Source organism: Amphiprion ocellaris, chromosome 9, assembly GCF_022539595.1.
Source record: "Amphiprion ocellaris isolate individual 3 ecotype Okinawa chromosome 9, ASM2253959v1, whole genome shotgun sequence".
Lineage (NCBI taxonomy): Eukaryota > Metazoa > Chordata > Actinopteri > Pomacentridae > Amphiprion > Amphiprion ocellaris.
The window spans coordinates 10,200,117-10,221,084 of record NC_072774.1 but is presented as its reverse complement, the minus strand read 5'-3'; the positions used below and the strand labels follow the sequence as shown (position 1 = coordinate 10,221,084).

General features: G+C 40.3%; 3 protein-coding genes across 6 annotated transcripts; all 3 read left to right on the top strand.

The window, feature by feature from the left end:
- Window positions 1–997: 997 nt before the first annotated feature.
- On the top strand, window positions 998–10,527 carry wdtc1 (WD and tetratricopeptide repeats 1). 4 transcript variants are annotated; one of them, XM_023278388.3, is made up of 16 exons: window positions 998–1,054; window positions 1,620–1,761; window positions 1,856–1,939; window positions 2,038–2,084; window positions 2,504–2,615; window positions 2,785–2,972; window positions 4,344–4,526; window positions 4,632–4,726; window positions 4,870–4,985; window positions 5,122–5,197; window positions 5,287–5,383; window positions 6,351–6,521; window positions 6,623–6,858; window positions 7,181–7,349; window positions 8,737–8,929; window positions 9,017–10,527. In XM_023278388.3, exons 2-16 carry the CDS (start codon window positions 1,696–1,698, stop codon window positions 9,212–9,214), a joined length of 2,031 nt encoding a protein of 676 aa, XP_023134156.1. In that variant the 5' UTR covers window positions 998–1,054; window positions 1,620–1,695; the 3' UTR covers window positions 9,215–10,527. The 4 variants fall into 4 exon arrangements, with proteins under 4 accessions (XP_023134156.1, XP_023134158.1, XP_023134155.1 ...); XM_023278390.3 differs by having other exon boundaries at window positions 1,014–1,156; window positions 7,184–7,349; XM_023278387.3 differs by having other exon boundaries at window positions 1,014–1,156.
- Window positions 10,528–12,595: 2,068 nt separating this feature from the next.
- On the top strand, window positions 12,596–18,542 carry LOC111574013 (transmembrane protein 222). Its single transcript, XM_023278392.3, has 6 exons — window positions 12,596–12,786; window positions 13,020–13,104; window positions 14,817–14,848; window positions 14,946–15,042; window positions 15,132–15,262; window positions 17,758–18,542. Exons 1-6 carry the CDS (start codon window positions 12,668–12,670, stop codon window positions 17,843–17,845), a joined length of 552 nt encoding a protein of 183 aa, XP_023134160.2. The 5' UTR covers window positions 12,596–12,667; the 3' UTR covers window positions 17,846–18,542.
- Window positions 18,543–18,697: 155 nt separating this feature from the next.
- LOC111574012 (trophoblast glycoprotein-like) lies at window positions 18,698–20,968 on the top strand. Its single transcript, XM_023278391.3, has 2 exons — window positions 18,698–19,241; window positions 19,452–20,968. Exons 1-2 carry the CDS (start codon window positions 18,982–18,984, stop codon window positions 20,419–20,421), a joined length of 1,230 nt encoding a protein of 409 aa, XP_023134159.1. The 5' UTR covers window positions 18,698–18,981; the 3' UTR covers window positions 20,422–20,968.

Genomic DNA, 20,968 nt, shown 5'->3' with positions numbered 1-20,968 from the left:
AACGGCGCATTTAAAACAACAGTTGTTGCACCAGAGAGCTGTCTGCTAAAAAAAAAAAAAAAAAAAAATCTTACAGTGTGATTTATGGTCTGAATTTACAAGGATAATTTACATTTTCAGGATTCAAACCCTACAAAAAATTATATGTACTATTGCTTTACCTCACTACAATATATATTAAGGCTACAACCCTAGAAGATTGTTAATTATGGAAATTAATCTGATGAATGAATAGAGCCCACAACAACACACAACAAAATTCTAAAGAGATTACCTGAATCCACATGAGCAAACTTTGTTGTGGTCTTTTTTTTAATTTTATGATTTGTTTTGCTATTATTTCATTTTCTTTCTAATAGATTTTTTAAAGTAATTTAACTTGTTTAATCTAATTGGTTGTTTTGGGGGTTTTTTTGTTATTTTTTTATTTTATGTAATTTTTGATTGATTCTATTTTTCATAGTATGCTAGTTCTTTACTGGGACGCTTCTATTTCAAAAAATATATAATTGCTATTAAATAAATCACCATCTGGACTGTATTTTGACAGTTTAATTGCTTGATGTGTATCAATTTGTGTATTTTCTTAGGGTTTTATTTTAGATAATTTAAAAAAATGTATTTTAAAAAAGTATGTTAGATACTTATTTGCACATTCCTTTTTAAACAATAAAATATATTTACTATTAAATAAACTACTGTACAGATTGCATTTTTACGGCTAAATTGCTTGGTGTTGCTTTTTAATGTGTATATAATATTGTATATTCTGTATTTAACTTTATGTAATTTATTTTGATTCTATATTTTTCAGCATGTTAGCTATTTATTAGTTAAACTATTATCTATATTTTAAAAAACACTACACACACAGTATTTTTGCAGTTTAACTGCTTGCATTTGTTTTATTTGTGCTACAATCTAAAATTCTTGTTATTGTTTGACGCAACTTTTGCGGCTTTTATTGTGAAATGCACCGTTTGTGGTTTCAGCTGCGGAGAGAAGTTGCGTGATGATGTCCGGAGGGAGGAGGGTTGTGTTCAAGTCACAGAAGGTATTAGCGAGAATCCTGTCAACAAACTCGCACAGAGTGAAATTTATCACTTTGTTTAAATGGACACCTCTTGACAGACGCCTCTTTAGTCCGAGGAAAGCGGTGAGACTCGTTTAGTGGCCGTGAATTGTGCTTAAAGCGCTGCAGATGTGAAGTGGACGTTTTGTTTAGCTAGCAAGGTAACGCCAGCACGCTAACGCCAGCTACTTGGTAAACGACAGGTCCCTTAAAGGCCCGATGCAAAGGTGGCTAGCGCTGCTGCTAGGCTAAAAGCGCTGTAATGTTTAAGTAATAGGCAGTGTTGAAGCAAATAGCCGACTGTTCTACTGGCAGAGCTACATTGCTAATATTAGCTGGTTAGCTAATGACGGGAGCAGTCTTTGACACTGAGTGAGCAAAGTCTGCACACCAGCTAACGTTATACGCTGTGGCTGTTAATCAGCTGTTTAAAGAGCTCACAGTTAACAAGTCAAATGCATGCTAACCACTTAGCCCTTAGCTATTGAACTGACATGAGCATTGTATCGCATAATATTCTGGTTTAATCTGCTCAACGTCTTTACAGCTTAGCCACAAGAGAAAAGGGAGTAAATGTCATCTGAGCTCTGACCCCTGGAAACCTCCAGCCCAGAACCTAATTTATGTTTTGCGGTGAGGCCATGAGCACTGCCAACATCACCAGAGATATCCTGCACAGGCAGATCAGGGTGAGTAAACAAATGTCAGGGCATGACCTGAATGTACCAGTCGGTGCAAAATGTGGTGCAAAAATCTGATGCACATGTTGATTCGTGTCTTCAGGACAAGAGAGCATCAGGCTTCCAAAGGTTCTATCATGTGACTGACCCCTTCATCAAGAGACTTGGACTGGAGGCAGAGCTTCAGGTCATTAAATGCGGAGAGCTGTGAAAAAGAAGGGTGACATGACGGGATATGCGTTTGTGTTATCTTGTTCTGACAATTTGTACCGACTGTTTCTACAGGGCCATACAGGCTGTGTGAACTGTTTGGAATGGAATGAACGAGGAGAGTAAGTGTAAAATTTAACTATATCACATATAGGTACAGTGAAGGCACTGTATGGTGTTCGTTTCATGTTTCTGTTCTGTATGTTTGCTTCAAATGATACAGCTAGATCACCATGTTTTTCTACATTGTGTGTACGCTTCGAAAATTAGCTCGAAAAGTCCTAAATTTTCCTCACTCTTAGCACCTTCAGTCTTCAATCAGGCACCATAGTTTACATGAATTGAGAAAAAAAGAACAGAAGTTGGCAACCAGCTCATTTCAGCTCCATTAATCCTAATGCCTAACCCTGAGGCCTATAAACAATAACTGTACTGTATAATTAAACCACCAATGTCATCATGCCTTCACAGTATAGCATTAGTAGCAAAGGGCCTAAACGAATGTTGCTCGACTCATCTTGGTGATTGTTTGTGTCTTCAGTCTCCTGGCTTCAGGCTCTGATGATCAACATGCCATCATCTGGGATCCGTTCAGACACAAGAAGCTTACAACTATGCACACAGGCCACGCAGCAAATATATTCTCTGTAAAGGTGAGGAGGACTGACTGTCACATGGATGTACTGAGTTGTATAGCACAGTGTGGGCTGCTTTTACAGTGATAATGTTAATCTTTAAGTCAGCATTCAAAGATGAGTCCTTTGTGAAGCATCCTGTCTGTGTTTATCTGTTCATTCTGGTGTTTTTTGTCTATCCACACAGTTCCTCCCTCACTCCGGGGACAGGATTTTGGTAACAGGTGCAGCCGACACAAAGGTCCATGTCCACGACCTGACGGTGAAAGAAACCATCCATATGTTTTCTGATCACACTAACAGAGTTAAACGCATCGCTACAGCACCCATGTGGCCAAACACCTTCTGGAGTGCTGCAGAAGATGGCATCATCAGGTCAGATTGTTGTTTTTTTTTAATCTAATCTAACAGTCTGAACCCCAAGCAGTTTCAAAACTAGCTCATCAGAAATCTCTTTGTGCATTATAAACTGTATAAGTCAGAATGCCACAGATCATTATGATTACTAATTTTACAAAAAATATAAGAAGGTTCCATTCAACATGTATAACATTTTTCTAAGTGCCCACAGTTGTTACCAGTATTGAAAAAAATGGTGGCTTGACATACTTCTTTTTAAATTTTCTACACACTTTTCTGCCATCCACATCTGTGTAAATACAGCCTGCAGTTAATTCCTTTTTTGTTTATTTTTGCCATGTGACTGTTATTCACAGTGGGGTCACTAATAGTTTTGTGGTTGCACCGAGGAGTGCAAATATGTAATGTTTTTACTGACCATAATTACTGCATGGTTAACTAATGGTTTATTTTTGGCAAATTATGTAATTAATACATGTAAAATGAGGTGATTTTGATGTAATATTCAGATTTTTATCTTGGATTTGGGTCTTTTTCCTGACAAAACCGAACATCACGCATATGTACTTTAAGGACCGTTTGAAAATTGAAAATCTGATAATTTTTCCTGTTTTTACAGTTTCTTGCTATAAAAATTAATGTACGGTAGTTTTGGAAATTTTTAAAAATAGTAACATGCCTTCCAGACCCATCTGCTTGTTCTCAGTTTCAGAGGGTTAACCAGGTAAAAGGCTCGCTAAGATTAAGAATCTTTTTTACAAGAGCTTCCTGGAAAAGACAGGCAGCAGCATAAATTAAGAGGCTACAGATATACAGACATAAAACAATTAAAATCAGATTGACATAAAGATTACAGGGTCATAAAATCCAAAAAATATGTCACAAGTCAATGACGGCAGGCAGGGACAATTTAAGTCAGTCACATGTACATCTGAATGTGTCTGCCTACAAGTCCTGTAAAGAATTTTACTTAGTGAGATCAGCTCTTTTAAATTTGAGCAATCTTGCAGCTGAATCCAAGCAAGAATTCAATACAGACTCTGGGATCAGATAGCAGGAATAAATCCAGGAAGTGACAACAGCTTTCCCTTCTTTTTTGGCTGATTTAGATCCATAAATATAGAGGACATAGACTAAGAATTGCTTTATAAACAAGAACATGCTGGTGATTGTGTCTATGGATGGACAGGACAGGCCATCCACTTCAAACATATAACATAAGGTTACTTAAAGAAAAATTTGTAATAAACTTCAGCGCTCCATGATAGACTGTATCCAACTTATGTAAACATTGGGAGGATCCCAGAGATCAGAAATTAATTGAAGATAAGCCAGTGACTGATTTTGTTACAGGTAAATTGTTCATTTTCTCCTTGTTCTCTCCAGACAATACGACCTGAGGGAGAGCAGTAAACACTCTGAGGTGCTGATCGACCTGACGGAGTTCTGTGGTCAGCTGGTTGAGGCCAAATGTCTGGCTGTGAACCCGCGCGACAACAACTACCTGGCTGTGGGAGCCAACGGGCCTTTTGTTCGCCTCTATGACATCAGGATGATTCACAACTACAGGTTAATTGGGGTTTAATGCCCTTCTGTAGTAACAATAAGTCAATAACTGCTCAAGCACGGTGCCTATGTCCAGTTTATGACATGCTTTTTTTGTTCCTCACACAGGAAATCTATGAGTCAGGGCACTTCAGCAGCTGTGCACACATTCTGTGATCGGCAGAAACCTATTCCAGATGGAGCTGGGCAGTATTATGTTGCAGGTGTGTAAGTGGATAAACTGTTGGCTATCAAATTCACTTAATAGATGCATTTATATTCTAATTATACCCTACAGTTATAGCATCAGGAGAGCTGGCTGTGAAGGATGTGGCTGAATAACATCACCTTCTGTCTGCTCCTTCAGGGCACTTGCCAGTAAAACTTCCAGACTACAATAACCGCCTGAGGGTCCTGGTGGCCACCTATGTTACCTTCAGTCCAGATGGCACTGAGCTGCTTGTTAACATGGGTGGGGAACAGGTAATGTGTCTTAGAACAAACAAGGAATGCTGAGAGGAGATGATCACTCCTGTTTACAACTGCGTTCTCCTTCTGTCCTTCACTTTGTGTGGCAGCGGTATTGAAATAATTGCTGTTTATTTTCTGCATCTTATAGGTGTATCTGTTTGACTTGACTTTTAAACAGAGGCCATATACTTTCTTCCTTCAAAAAAAATGCCCATCATCAACAGGTACATCTAAGCCATGTGTACTAACAAAATAATACTCAGTGGCACCTTTCTCTAATTTATTAATCATTTCTGAATTCTTGGCTTTCCAGGAGACGTGCAGAATGGAAAGACGACCAACGGCGTCTCCAACGGTATTCACCTGCCAGCCAGCCACATTTGCTTCGCTGGAAGCAAAATGCACTCTAGGTAATGTTCTTTTCAACTGTCACAATAGATGGGCACCAAAATCTGGTATTACACTGGCCCATAGGACAAATTATTTAAAACTGGAGGATCAATAGGCTCCAATGTTATTAGTACTAGAAGAACTAAGACAATAGATGACCTATTTATTATTGCTACATAAACAGTACACTACATTTTTATCTGATTTGTCTAAGTTGCATTTTCTCTGTTTCTGGAAGAAGTTGCTCTTTCTCAAAGCTTATGTGTGAGGCATGTGATTTGTTCTGTCTACATATTCTGAAGTGTAGTTACAGTGCAGTTACAATTTGTCGAAACATTCAGTGAAAGTTCTTCATATACAGGTGCAGAAATGCACAGTTTTGCCCTGCGTAACTGGAGTTAACAACTATACGAACATAGCATAATGATTAAAAGAAACAATTAGCTAGCTGATTGTTGAGCTGTGGCTGCTTTAATAAATATAGTTCGAAATGGTCATAGCATCATCTGAACTCGTCAGAAATTCAGTTTCAGAGTGGGGTGGATTTAGTAATTTTGGGCTACAAACAAACTGCAGCTCTGCAGCTGAGTCTTGCCTGATTTTCAGCCTTTTTCTGACTGAATGTTGGCGTTTATAGTGTAGAATAAGTGCTCTGTTTAAGTAAAACTACTGAATGTAAAAAATACAGTCAAAAAATTGTTCTACTTTAATTTTAAAGTGAAAAACAATAGATAGGAAATTAAAAAACAGACAAAATTTCAATGCTGTCTTTAATTTGTTAGGTTTTTTTCTCTTAAAAATGACAAAAAGAATCAATAAGGGTACAATTAACATACCACATCAAAAGGCAATATCAGTAAGGGTAATACTGCTAAAGTCTTTACCATGCCCATCCTCACCTTTCACTAATGTTTCTCACACACACTGACTCTGTGAAGGATAGCATATGTAAAATTCTTATAAATATTTCTTCTGTCATTTATGTAGTTCTACTGATCTCCCTCCTCACTTGGAGAAGATAAAGCAACAAGCTAATGATGCCTTCGCCCGGCAGCAGTGGACACAGGCCATCCAGCTGTACAGTTTAGGTATTCACCAGGCCAGCTGCAACGCCATGCTGTACGGGAACCGGGCTGCAGCCTACATGAAACGCAAGTGGTAGGTGTCATTTTATTATTGCAGAGAAATGATTCATTTTCTTTTCCTGGAGGCTTTGGAAACGGTGATTAAGTGTTTATGCTTGCATGTGTAATATCCAGGGATGGAGACCATTATGATGCCCTCAGGGACTGTCTGAAGGCTCTGACTCTGAACCCCGGCCATCTGAAAGCACATTTCAGGCTGGCACGGTGTCTGTTTGAGTTGAAGTATGTGGCTGAGGCTCTGGAGTGTCTGGATGATTTCAAAGGAAAGTTTCCAGAGCAGGCGCACAGCAGTGCCTGTGATGCCTTAGATAAAGACATCAAGGCGGCGCTTTTCTCCAAGACAGAATCAGGTATGAAAGCGTGAAGTGGTACTTTGGTGGTTTTCTGTAGCTGTGAGTTGTTAAACAAATATGTACACAGCTAGATCTTGAAGTAAACATGAAAACCACGCTGCCATCAGATAATTCTGGTTATTTAACAAGTTTGTATCCACAGTATGACTGAGAATTTCATACTAATTAAAGCCAATATTTTAAAATTTAGAAACTATAAGTAAAGAGCTGAGTTGTAATCTGTACATACTTGCATTTAAACTGTAACAGACAACCTTTGTTTGTTTTAAAATGTGTATGAATCACTCTTGTAAAAATACAAATTGTTTTCCCTCCCCAGCAGAAGACAAGAAGTCCAACAGCTCCATTCGATTCCACTCATTCAGTCGGAAGGAGTCCATTCCTGAAGACGAGCTGGTGTTGAGAGAGCGCAGCTTCGACTACAAGCACAGATACTGTGGTCACTGCAACACCACCACAGATATCAAAGAGGCCAACTTCTTTGGAAGGTCAGTAGGGGGCAGTGTTTTGCTTTTTTTCAGTTACAGTGACTGCAAAATGAGATTTAACTAACAGCACATAAACAATTATAGTCTAACATATCTTTATTGAACATGTCCACTAAATATTCACAGTCCTTTAGCAGCAATGACCTCAAACAGCCTTTCAGGTAGCAGCAGATGAAACCTGTGAACCATTCTTCCCAACAGATTTGCTTAATCTCAGCCATATTCTTAAGATATGAATGGATCTCTTAATGTCATTCCACAGTATCTCTGTTGGATTAGGGTCTGAGCTCTTACTGAGCATTAACAAAAATGAATAGATTGTACTCTTTCCTTTTTTTGAGCTTTGAGGTTTCTGGCAAATTGTTGAACATCTGTTTGTCCCTTTTTGTGTATGTTTTTTTTTTACATTATCTCTCGTGTACTCAACAGCACTTTCATTTTCATTTTATTCGTCCTTATAACTAGATACAGTGACTATTTTACAAGAAATATTGTACTACTACCCCTACTTCCGCAAGATATTAATACTCAGTAGGGCTGTAGTAGAGAACTGCATTGGAACTGGGATTCCATGTGTCCCATGGGACCCAATGAAACTCTTGCTGGAGCAGGTGTTAAATAAAGCTATTCCTGGGATTTACCACAACAAGAAAGATGGAGTCAACAAAAAGCAGCTGGCAGGAAGATTAAATCAGGTTTTTACAATATAAAGCAAAGCAAGGCAAGCCTGACATGAGGATGCATTTCTTAGTTGTTACTGACAAAGATGGAAAAGAATTGGACTTTGTTGTGTTGGTTATGCAGAGTATTGATATACAGTAGCCTCAAATCTGGAACCTCCAGGTTGAGGCAACATCTGCTTTGTTCTCCTCGGTCAAACGAAGCAGTCCTCCAGAGATAAAGCACCTCTTCCCTTGGTGTCAAGCTGATTGATGTCAAAGAAGGTGTCAGTTTGCATATCACAGCTCAAGAAAGCACATGAAAACGGTAGGGTAACATGCCTGTGTTGGGATGTTCCACCAACATTTGTGTTTAATTCTTGAAGCTTTGTGTGCAAACATGTCAGAATTGCCATATTTCAATATGTTTGGTCTAATTGTTTTATTTTGTCGATTGGTTGAATAGTAAGTACGATTTCAATCTACCAAGATTTTCTTTGATGTCTACAGCCCTAGTACACAGATTTAACAGCTTTAACAGGCCTAATGAGGTGTGTAATGGTACAAAATCACACACTACTGTTGATACCTTTACATAATCTGGTTTCCCATCAATATATCTGGTTGAACAATATAAATAACTAAAACCATTGTCTCAGTTCTTGTTGAACCTTGTATAGCTGCTGAGTTCATCAGGCAGGTCTAAATGGTTTCTTTTTCCTGTACAGCAAAGGCCAGTACATTGTCAGCGGCTCAGATGATGGCTCTTTCTTTATCTGGGAAAAGGAGACGACTAATCTGGTGAGGATCCTGCAGGGAGACGAGTCCATAGTCAACTGTCTGCAGCCTCATCCCAGCTACTGCTTCCTCGCTACTAGTGGTATCGACCCTGTGGTTCGATTATGGAACCCCAGACCAGAGGTAAGAGAGCTGAGGGGATATTTTACAATCATGCATAGTTGGGTTAAAAAGACGCATTGTAATGAGCTGTTTTTTCTTCTGCTGCAGTCTGACAACGAGAACGGACGCGTCGTGGAGGACATGGAGGGAGCTGCTCAGGCAAATCAGCGGCGTATGAACGCTGACCCACTGGAAGTCATGCTGCTTAACATGGGCTATCGCATCACTGGCCTGCGTGGTGTCGGCCCGGATGGTTCAGACGATGAGGACAGCTCAGAGGGACAGGTGCAGTGCAGGCCAAGCTAAACAAACAGCCATCCATTCTGTAGAATGGATTTAGGAAGCAAAGCGCTCGCCCAGCTCCTGTTTGAATTTTAATTCCCCCTCCCTGTCTGACAGAACATTGAGTGAATGTCATGTCACATCTCTGCACTATGCATCGCCCTCCCCTGTCCTGCGAGGGGACCGGTGGAGACCACTTCGGGGAGAGGAATTCATGGAGGGTAGAGACGACGCCCTTCTCACCCCCTTCAAAGCACCAACAACACCTCAGCCTGTCCCTCCACCCCGCTGGGGGGGACACCTTTGAGGAGAGCACCTTCCACGTCACTCCCCCAGTTTCTCACGAAGAAGGAGGAGTTCAGCACTTATCCTTCCTCAGGTTTATGTTGGAGAGGGACACGACACGGACAAGGCTGCAGTCGGGCGACCTATTTTCAGGTCGGCGTGGCCACATGGTCGCGGTGTTCTCCGCCGAGGATCAGATCACAGATCAGAAAACGGTGCTTTGTTGCATCTCCTGTCTGCTCTACAGATGGAGCAAAGTGTCACAGTGTCATCTCAGAAAGGCTGCACACCCGAGTCATCGATTCTAAGTTCAAGTTTTGGTCGCAGGAAGCCTAGAATTACCTGTCGACAGTGTTGCTCCGATGAAGTGTGTTTATAAGCTTTGTTTAGTTTACAACTGTCAGGAAAAACAAGGGGTTTCTTCTGCCAAAGTTTGCCATCTACCATTTCAACAGCCAAGGTTTAAGTCTATGTCTAAGTCTAAGGATTAATGTTTGAGTTCTCTGTGTCATTGAAACACAATTTTGGCTCCTTTAAGTTAAGGTTTTAATCTAATAGATTACTGACAGTTCAACAAGAGATCAACCAAGAAATATTTGTAAAAGACAACACTTTCTAATACTGTTTTTGTTTTTGTCCCGTCGATTGCACATGCCGTTTGAGATGTCAGTGTCAAACTTGTTGGGTGTAAGTGGAGCACAGATGCTAGTTTGTGGTATATGACAACTGGGCGCAAAGTGTTCGGTGACTGATAGGGTCCTGCCTACTAGCTGCGTGGCTCTAGCTTTAGTCCTCTGCTGCAGTCAGGTGTTCAGTCCTGCTTGCATGAGGCTTCTCTGACAATAGTTGTGGGCAAAACAAAACAAACTCAGCCACATCCCATCCGCTGCTCAGAGAACAGCTCTTTGGGTCTTCTAAATGTTAACGAAAGGTTCCTCATGCATCACTAGGCTTCCACACGTTTTACTTTATTCCTGAATTTGTTTTTCTTCGAGGAATCGTGTAATAACCTTTGTTGCAAACAAAACAAAGAATAAAATCATTGAACACCTTCTCGTCCATGCAATCAAATTTGTTTGCCCTTTTTAGTGTAACTGTTACACAACAGATCCAGCTGTACTGACTCAATACTATGTAGGTTAGGAAGATATACAGCAGGTGGGGCTACGGTGTGAAGTCTCGGCTCATTTATCAGTGTCTGCTCGACTCTGCTTTTGCTGACTATCGGAATACAAATGTGGGGACACTACATCACAACCATGAGTAGTTAGGGGAGAATCTCATGCTCCATATACTGTACGGTAATGAGGTGACCCAGCTCCAGGAGAGGAGGAGGTTACATTACAGCGACGGCAAATGTGGCTGCCAAATAGGCCTGGAAGGTAAAGATGCTCCCTAGGCTAGAAAAAAACTGCCTCTTTGCAGATGTTTGATGAATGTGTTGATTTAAACAACAGTGCAATACATCATAAAGTTGTTGTTTTTACTGTAAATAAGACAAACCACATCCATTCTGGCCGTAATAATCGTCTGCCTTTGGAGCAGTTTGAAGATTTCTGTCACAAAAGTCACACAATAGATAAAGGTTTAAAATTAATATAAATGACAAAAAAATACATAATTTTGTTGTTTTGGTGGAAACTGTGATGACAGGTGTTGTGCAACTGCAATTATGCTTGTATGTCTGTATTATTTTACACTCTCTGCCCTCGATTATAACCAGTCCAGTTCTTTTTATTGGTTAAAATAGCTTTAAAGGATCAATTCAGCTCATAAAATACTGTTTCCGAGCAAAAAAGAAGGTGATTGCATCCCCTACACTGGGACTGAAATGTTATTAATGCTTCAAAAGGAGTTTATTTCGCACATGAGGGTTGTATTTAATAGAGTACAACTCATAGGAAAATTAGAATCTACTTTCAAAGCATAAACAAGGATATTAGACATGCCTAAACATCTGAACTGATGCTATGCTTTAGCCTATAATTATTGCAATGTCATGCCTATAAACTGCAAACACAACTTTGGTCACAACTATTTTGTTACGAGAAACATTAACGTTTCACAAAGGCATTTATTTGTTATCACCACGGAGATAAAGTTCGTTGTATTTGCACATTATGACTGTTTGACCAGATTAGAGCAGTTGCAGAGTTAAGCTCAAAATTGCTCATACTCATGCCACATTTGGATTTGTTCATGTGGTAAATAAGTTAAATCTCTACATATGTTTTTACAGTTTTACCAAAAATATTGTCCAAAGTTATTCCTAAACCTTTCTTCTTGAAGACCAGCTTTGTTTAGGATGGTCTTGGTGATGATCCTTGGATTCCTCTTCATCTCTCATCATTTTTACTGGTGCAGGGGTCACTTTTGGCTTCCGTACACGAACTTTGGCATTTGTCACATTGTCACAGTGTTAAACTTCTTGTACTTGTTGATTCTCCTTTGCACTGGCCCTTTAAAACACTTTAAATATGCCTTTTGCTGTCTTGTGAGCAGTCACAGCATGGAACTGGTCCTCACTGAGCTCTTTGGCTTTGACAATATGTTGAAATTAATTAGTAACTGACTACAAGTAATGCATCAGCTGTTCTCAATTTATAGTGCATTACAACACTCTATAACATGAAAGAAATTACCTTAACCACTTGGAATGACTATAGTGGATTTTTTCTCAAATATTTACAATTTTAACAGGTATGAACAAAGAAGACAGATTTTTGGTAAAATTTGCAAATAGTTACATTTAGCATCTTTAACACAGTGTCTCATTATCTTTTGTCACCTGTTTATTTCATTTCCAGCCAGAATAAAACTTTCTGTTAAATACAAAATCACTGTAAATCAAAATTAGACATTGCTATGAATAATATTTGTTTAAATTTATTATTAACATCTTTGGTCACGTGTTTATGTCATTTACAGCCAGAAGAAACCTGCTGGTCAAATAAACACTGACTATAAATAAAATAATACTGTGGGGATTAACTGCATATAAACTTAATCAGTTCAGCCATGCAGCGCATGGTAAATCCCAGCCTCTGACGGTACTCAAACACCGCAGCCTACGCACTAATGAACGGCGGTGCTGCGTTCACGGACCGACCGTTGGTTCCGTCGACTACGTGCCCACGCCGCCTGTCCTGGCTGTGCGTCACTGTCATCTCCCCGCTGTCACTCCGGGTTGTGATGGCGGAGGTGGACGATACCGACGTAATGATGAGCTACCACGGGGATTTCTTGAAAAGCGACCGAAAAAGCAGCCGCTACCCCTACTGCGTCGTCTGGACGCCGATTCCCATTTTATCGTAAGAAGCTAACTCGATATTCCTGCTAATGCTAGCTTAGCGCTAACTGTGGCAGCTTACGGCTCGGCTCGGGTGGCTGCTTGTTATTGAGCAAAAGTCAGATAAAATAAAGCAGATTTGTCGTGTTATCTATATCATTTTATTACAATAATTATTATATATAACCTGCATTCTGTTTCACAATCAAACATAGGCAAACTGACTCCTATGCTTCTGTTTCGTGCGTCCTGCAGGTGGGTGCTTCCCTTCATTGGGCACATGGGCATCTGCACTTCTGCTGGCATCATACGAGATTTTGCAGGATCTTACTTTGTCTCGGTGAGCATGGATTTTTGCACCCAATTCTCCCTTTCATGCACCCAAATTATTCTTACCCATGCAAAAATCTAATTTATAGTGAGTGTCTATGTGACCAGGAGGCCTCTTCTGGCTATAAATGACATAAACAAGTGACAAAAGATGTTAAGACATTGTGTTTGAGATGTTAAAAATACAATTTTTAACAATTTTAATATTTTTTAATTCATTTGACCCAAAATGCCATGCCCAGAAAAAGCAGGTTCTGTATCATTCCAAATAGTTATTTTTATTTCTCTTATTATTATTATTATTAATAACCTTTATTTAATGAGGAAAAATCCCACTGAGATGAAGAACCTTTATTTCAAATGTGAAACACAGTTACGAAATACCACAAGAACTTGCAGTTTGGATTTAAAAGCTTATGTACACTATAAACTGAGAGCAGCTAATGCAGTAGTTCTCTAGTAGTTGTTATTCAATTGCAAGTCATGGCTGAAACCAGAGAGCTTAGTGATTACCTCCGGTTGCGCATTGTGGCTGCTCACAGGATGAGGAAAGGCTATAAAGTCATATCCAAGTGTTTTCAAGTGCCAGTGGCCCCAGTGCAAAGCATAATCTAGAAGTATAAGGAGTTCCACTCAATCTCACAAGTCATAGTAGAAGGCCAATAGAAACTTATGCACTGGCAAGAATGGTAATGTGAAAGGTCAAGAAAAATCCAAGGATCAACACTAAGAATATCTTGATGAATCCGAGTGATTCTGGTAGCAACATCTGAAGGCAAACACTGAACAAGGTTGGTCTCCATGGATGCCAACCAAGGAGGACTGAATTTCTCCAAGAGAGACACAGAAGAACTTTCCTGGACAAAGAAGAAAACTTTTGGTCATCAGCTTTGTGGTCAGTTAATCGTAAAATGTAATTGTTTGGACACAGTGGCATGGCTTTTGTTTGGTATAAGAAAGAACAAGCATTCAATCCCCAAGAACAGCACCCCCACAGTCAAGCAATGTGATGTTTTGGGGGCATTTTGCAGTCAGTGGGTCAGCCAACCTTGCCAAAGTAAAGAGCATAATGAAAAAAAGAGGACTACATTGGCATTCTTGAGTAAAACATCAGAAAATCTGCAGAAAAAACTTGTCCTTGGACAGCATTTTAGCTTCCAACGAGATAGTGATCTAAAACATACAGCCAAAGAGGTAAAGATATTATGAAAAGAAAACTATATGAACATTTTGGAGTCAAAACTTGAGGATCAAGAGGAACAAAATCTGAGTGGAGACTTGCAGAAAGACTGTTTGATTGATGTGGTGGCAAATGTAGGCTTTGCCACTGACTACTGAGAAAGAGTAGGAATATTTTTGGATGTGGTATTTTTAGAAAACATATAAAAACAAATAGAAATAGTTAAAATTCAACATTACCATGTCTAACACAATATCTAACCATCTTTTGTCACTTGTTTATACCATTTCCAGCTGGAAGAACCGTATTGGGTAAATATAAACTCTATAACTGTAACAGTTCATCACTCTGTGGTTGCTAAGCAGAGTTCAGTAGCTAAGATTGACATTAAAATGCAAATCTTCAGTGTGACGCTTCCACGCAGAGTAAAGCTGCTAAATCTGCTGTACTTTTTGTGATTAACACCCTCATCTCTACAGTAATTTAAAACATAAGGTTGCAATGTATGATTCGTGTTTTTAAAATGTGACTTTTCTTCCCAGGAGGACAACATGGGCTTTGGTAGACCAACAAAGTAAGTGTGTAAATCAAAATATTAATAGTTTTATAGTATCTTAATGAGTAAGTCACACACAGTTAACACTTTGATCGTCTGTTAACTATTATCCCAGGTACTGGAAGCTCGATGTGGACAAAGTCTGTGGAAACGGTGCAGCTACATGGGACAAAGCAGTACACGATGCATCTGAGGAGTACAAATGCAGGCCGGTAAGACAGTATTTATTTCTTGTTTTATATCACTACACATTTTTGCATCATTACTAATATAATTACTTTTTTTCCCTTTTTCCTTGAAGCACAATCTGTGCTTTGATAACTGCCATTCCCACGTCGCGATGGCCCTCAACCTCATGCGCTACGACAACAGCACGTCTTGGAACATGGTGAACCTGTGTGCGCTGTCTCTCATTCATGGGAAACATATGAGGTAAATATTTTAGACTCAGTCAGCCACTTGCTTTCGCTTTGTAAGTACATGTGCAGGGTTGCTTGAAAGTTTGTCAACCATTTTTCTGCAAAAAATATGACCTAAAACATCACCAGATTGTCACACAATGCATGAAAGATAAAGAGAACTTTATGGTTGAAATTAAATACATTATGTTTGGAGAATATAAAACACTGAAATCTAGCTTATGAACCTTACTCCATCTGTGAAGCATGGTGGTGGCAGCATCATTCAAACGATTCGAAAGGCTTCATCAACTTTCAAGCATCGCTGTGTGTGAAGCTAAAGCCTACCATCTGCTTCATGGTCCTCTAGCTCCCAGTGTTTAAACGTGTGGGAACAGTTTTAGACTTTTTTATATTTGTGCAAAAACATGACCTATACCCTCACCAGATGCTTAAAATTAGCAAAGGAGAACACGATTAACACAGAAATATTACAGTTGGTCGTTTCTTTTTTTGAGGATAAGGATGTAGTCTTGCCCATCTTTGAGTGGCAAAATATGTGAACCTGAAGGAGTAGCAGCTAGTTTGAAGGTGAAATTACAACCAGAGGAAAGAAAAACACTGCAACCCTTCACTGAATCTGTGAAGCATGGTGGTGGTAGCATCATTCGAATAATTCAAAAGCTTTCATAAACTTTCAAGCATCACTGTATATGAAGCTAAAGCCTACCTTGGTTTTCAGTGACCATCTGCTCCATGGTCCTCCAGCTCCAAATGTTTTTGTTTTTTATCCCATAGCGGGTCTTTCCATATTTATTTTTTTTCTAAACTGGCCTACTTTCACTGAGGGAACACAATAAGAAATGTCCTTGTGTTTTCAGGTACAGCTGTACATTATGTTTATTTGGTGGATCCTTTAGTTTAAGTCAAGGACACTTAAGGACAGAAGCAGCTGGGATCAAATTGCTTCCCCAACCCCCCACTCATTCTACCACTTGGCCTACAGCTGCCTCACTGGGACACATCTGCAGTGCATCCTCAAATGTAAACAAGAAACTTGAGAAACAATATTTTTTTCTGGTTTGTTTACGCCAATCTCATTGATTTAGGAAGCCAAGTAAAGTTGTTTTCACAATAAAGTGAATCTGAATCTAAAGTTGTTTTCATGCCTGACATCCACTTCAAATTTGAAGTAAAGCCATATTATTCACAATAGTTACCCCAAACCAGCAGGAAACAGTCAAAAGCATGAGTTAAATACATATTGTGGTGTAATTATTATCTGATAGCATACATAGTTGCTATTTTTTTAACCTCTAAATAGTGTTTCCAATAAAAATGTATGGAATTTCCATTTTTCAAAAATGCTATTGGCCATAAATCTCCAGGGTTTGTAAATGTATCCATTTCAGCCTGATTTATTGAACATTTTATTTCAAAAAACTTTTTTTCCCCCAGCTGTTGACAGTATTTTCAGATTTATGGGGTGATAAAAAGAGGTCATAATCCCTCTCTTTAAAATCATTTGACTCTAATTTAAGATGAAATACATTTTTTTTCCTTTTCAGTGAGATGTACCAAATTTGCATATTTAATTAATTTTAATAATTTAATGTAAGCAATCCAATGAGGAAGTTTCGAGGTTATATCTAGTAGTTAAGCTGTTTTTACTGTATTTACCTGTAGTATTTTGCCTTAAAGAGCATTTTAAACTGTTGATGCATGACATCACCTACAGCTTGGAGTTGTGCACTTCACTCAAAATAGTAGATATTGTAAAACAAATCAATTATACATGTTTTAAGTCTTATTTGGGAGTGCAGGTTTTTAATAATTCATGCATGAGAAGCCTAGATAGCCTAAAATTTGTGTGGGTTTAACAATCTGCACATGACACCCAGTTTCTCCTGACATCGCTTAGGAGATGGAAGCAAAAGTGATGCAGGAGGATTTCCTTTTCTAAAATAAACATACAGGCATCATAGGCCCAGAGGAGACACAAGTAGCGGAATTAGAGGGAAAACTGACTTTCTGATAGTACTGGGTCAAACGCATGTGAAGCATTTTCACCACAAATCCAGTCTGCTGCTGAAATTGCTTTAAGAGACATATGGCTCAGAGAACCCCCTTCATTATTCTCCGCTGACCCACATAGCGAACGCTTGCGTCACAGTTTGTGCTGCCTCTGCGTGGGTCTTTTGAGCAGAAGGGGAGTCGTGTAATTCATCACTGACAGCAGCGCTCCCCTCTGTGCCACCACTGGAGGTCACCTCTCCGCTGGGGCTCCCTGTGCCGGCCGGCCGGATGGATGAGGACAGTAGGACGCAGACTGAGGTGTAGCTGCAGCTGTAGAGGAGAGCTGCAGGGCCTCTGGGAGCAAAGACGCTGCACCGCGCAATACCTCACCTCATACGTCCTTGTCTGTCCAGAATGCACCTACGAGGGGTGTTTTGTTTACCCTCCCCAACACTCCAGTCACCAGGTGTTGACGATTCCTCTAATTCACATTCCCCTCTTTCTATCCTTTAGCTGGGCCGCATTCCTCAAGACCTGGCTGCCCTTCCTCATGCTGTGCGGAGTCCTCGCCACCTTCATCCTCACGTTCAACCTCCAGTAGAGCGCCGCAATTAGATGACTTCAGTTATACTTTATACATTGTCGCTAAATGATGTGTTTTGACGGGACAAGTGTTAGTACAGAAAATACTGAATGACAGACCGCATTGTCTGTCGTGATCTCTAGGAATCTAGTGTTGGAGGACGTTCAAGGATGAGCTGTTTGTGGTTAGCTGTGAATTAAGTGATTGTTTATGTTTCAACAGTGGAATTTTTTTCCTTTTACTGAGTATTATTTTAGCAGATCACCTCCTTAAAATATACTGTTTTTCACATGGTGGCTTCTCCGTTTCATGAGGGAAGATGATCTCATCCAGATTAGAGCGATGCATCTGGGATGTATTTTTCATGAATGGCCGTGATGAATGTATTTCCAGACCGGCTAATGTACATTTCAGTGATGAATCGCTGCAAAATGGATCACGAAATGTTAATGCTGAAAGTATTCATCAATTATTTGTCTAAGAGATATGAGCCGCTACCAAAGATAGAATGATGGAAGACCCACGTGTGAAAAACTGTGGCATTGTTCTTCTTTAAATTCCATTTTCCCTCTTGTGTGTTAAAACAGATATGTTAAGTTTGTTATCATTATTTGCTCCAGGCAGTTATTGAATGCTTTCTAATTGTGCATCCTCATGCTGGAAAGTTACTATAACCCTGCTGTATTACACAAAGCAATACTACATTTCATTTTTATGCATTATGTATTTATTTGTTTGTTTTTGAAGCTGTGTACCTAAATAAGCATTATTTCTTATTTTATAGGTTCATTGTATTTACCTTAATTGTGCATTTGCTGTATGCACAACCTTTCCCAGTCTCTCCTGGCAGACTGTGGTGTAGGTCACAAGCTGTGGGTGCCCTGATCGTCCTCTGTACCTTTAAGGGAACCACGCACCTCTTTCATCCAGCAAATTCTGCGTGATACGAACTACCATCAATTTACCTTTATTCCCACAGTGGAGCAGCAGATGAGGAGGGACTGGAGCTGGAGCTGCAGTGTTTGATTAGTTTAATGAGAACGAAAGGTTTGATTTATCACTGCACATGGAATCCCCGTTTTCTCTGCTGTAATTCTCGTACGTTAAGATCTTTTTTTTTTTTTCATTTTTAAATATTTTGCTATGATTTAGAGATGTGTATTTTTCCAGTCCTTGTGTTTTTGGGAGTTTTTCTTTGTGCGCCGCACCAGTGCTTGGAGTGTCCTTCTGGCTGTGAGTGTTTCGCCGTCACCCGCACAGTGAAATGTGTTTCTAAGGCTCTGCTCTCGGTGCCGCCAAACATCCCAGGATACGCCAGGACTGTTGTCATCACAGGGAACAACATACACAAGATCGGACCCGATTCGTTTACAGAGCTGGAGAATGTCACTAACATCATTTTAAGCAATAACAGGTGAGAATGTGCGTTCTGTTTCACTTATGTATATGAAGCCATATTTGGATAATATGACTAACTTTCTTGATGTGTTCATAATAAATGAACAATGCTGATTTCTGGGTATGTGGTTTTTATTTGCTCATGTGGTTGCATTACTAGTTTCCAAGCATGAGAATGATATGAAATGCAGAAGAGCATATGTTAAAGTGTGAGTCATCTCTTCAGGATCACAGAGATGGCTTCACACACCTTCTCCGCCCTGGTCAACCTCCGCTTCCTCGACCTCAGCGGCAACCAGTTGGCCCTCATCCATCCGGAGGCGCTTCGCATCCCTGGCAGCCCCCTGCAAGAGCTCAACCTGAGCCGCTCGCTGCACAACTTCTCCGCCCTCACGGACCTGACCACGGCTCTGCGGTGGGGCGGCCTCGGGGGTCTCCTCCGCCTCGACCTCTCCGGGAACCACCTCGCCCTGCTGCCCCCCGGGATGTTCTCCCACCTCCCCAACCTGCAGCAGCTCTTCCTCGCCAACAACTCCTTGGTGGCCGTCTACAGCGGGACCTTCTCCGGCATGAACCACCTGGAGGTGCTGGACCTGACGCGCAACGCCTTCGGGACGTTCAGGGCTGACGCTCTGCAGGAGCTGGAGAAGCTGGGGAACGTCAGGATCCTTCTCGGGAACAACCCCTACGCCTGCACTTGTGAGATCCGTGATTTTGTCTCGTGGCTGAACAAAACAAAAGCTGTGGTAGATGTGGAAGCTGTGAGATGCTCCTCACCGAGTCGGTTAACTGACACCCAGCTGCGAGGGCTGAGCGTCCAGGCCATCGGGTGTGTGGTTCCGGTCCTTGCGGAGGTGGCCGACCTCAGCCTGCAGACCTCCTACGTCTTCCTGGGGCTGGTGCTGGGGTTCGTGGCCATGGTTTTCCTCTTTGTGCTCTACCTGAACCGCAAAGGAATGAAGAAGTGGATCAATGAGATGAGAGACGCGTGCCGGGACGTCCTGGAGGGCTATCACTACCGGTACGAGATCGACTCGGACCCTCGGCTCGGCAACGTCTCAGCTGACAGCAGCAGGGCTCAGAGGCATTTAGCTTTAGCTTTATCACAGCAGCTGCCAAGTGACACCTGCATTGTCCAGGTTCCCACAGACCTACAAATCAAACAGGTGACCACCTCCCCACCTGTAAACTTATGATCTTTAAGTAGAATATGACGTAAATGTGAATAGTTTACTAAAGGAGATTTACATTTAACTCTGTTTCTAGCTTTCCTGTGCAGTCAGTTCTAGACTACAAATACCACTTTTTAAAAGTACCTTTTTCGTTTTTGAGGCACGCCAGTATTGTATCTGTAAATTTGCATTTTGTTGTTATCATGCATTTTTATAAGAACACAATTCATAGGCTACACTGGAACATTGCTTTTTGGTCTTAGTATCACAACTTTTAATATCTTAACATACTACAAAATATGCATAACATAGATGGCAACATGAAAATATGATGTTGTAGTAAGAAACTGCCATCCATAGACAACCAGTAACTTTTAGAATAGGCCTTTATAATATTCTGTATGCTTTAGTAAAACAGAGAAAGAAGAAACCCTTAAAATTAACTTTCACTGAGTTGTGTTCATAATGGGATTTGTGTTATTATATTCTAATATGTAGATAGAAGACACAATCTTATATGAATCTTGTATTTACATGAATTATTAATAAATAAAATGAATGCTGTGTCTAA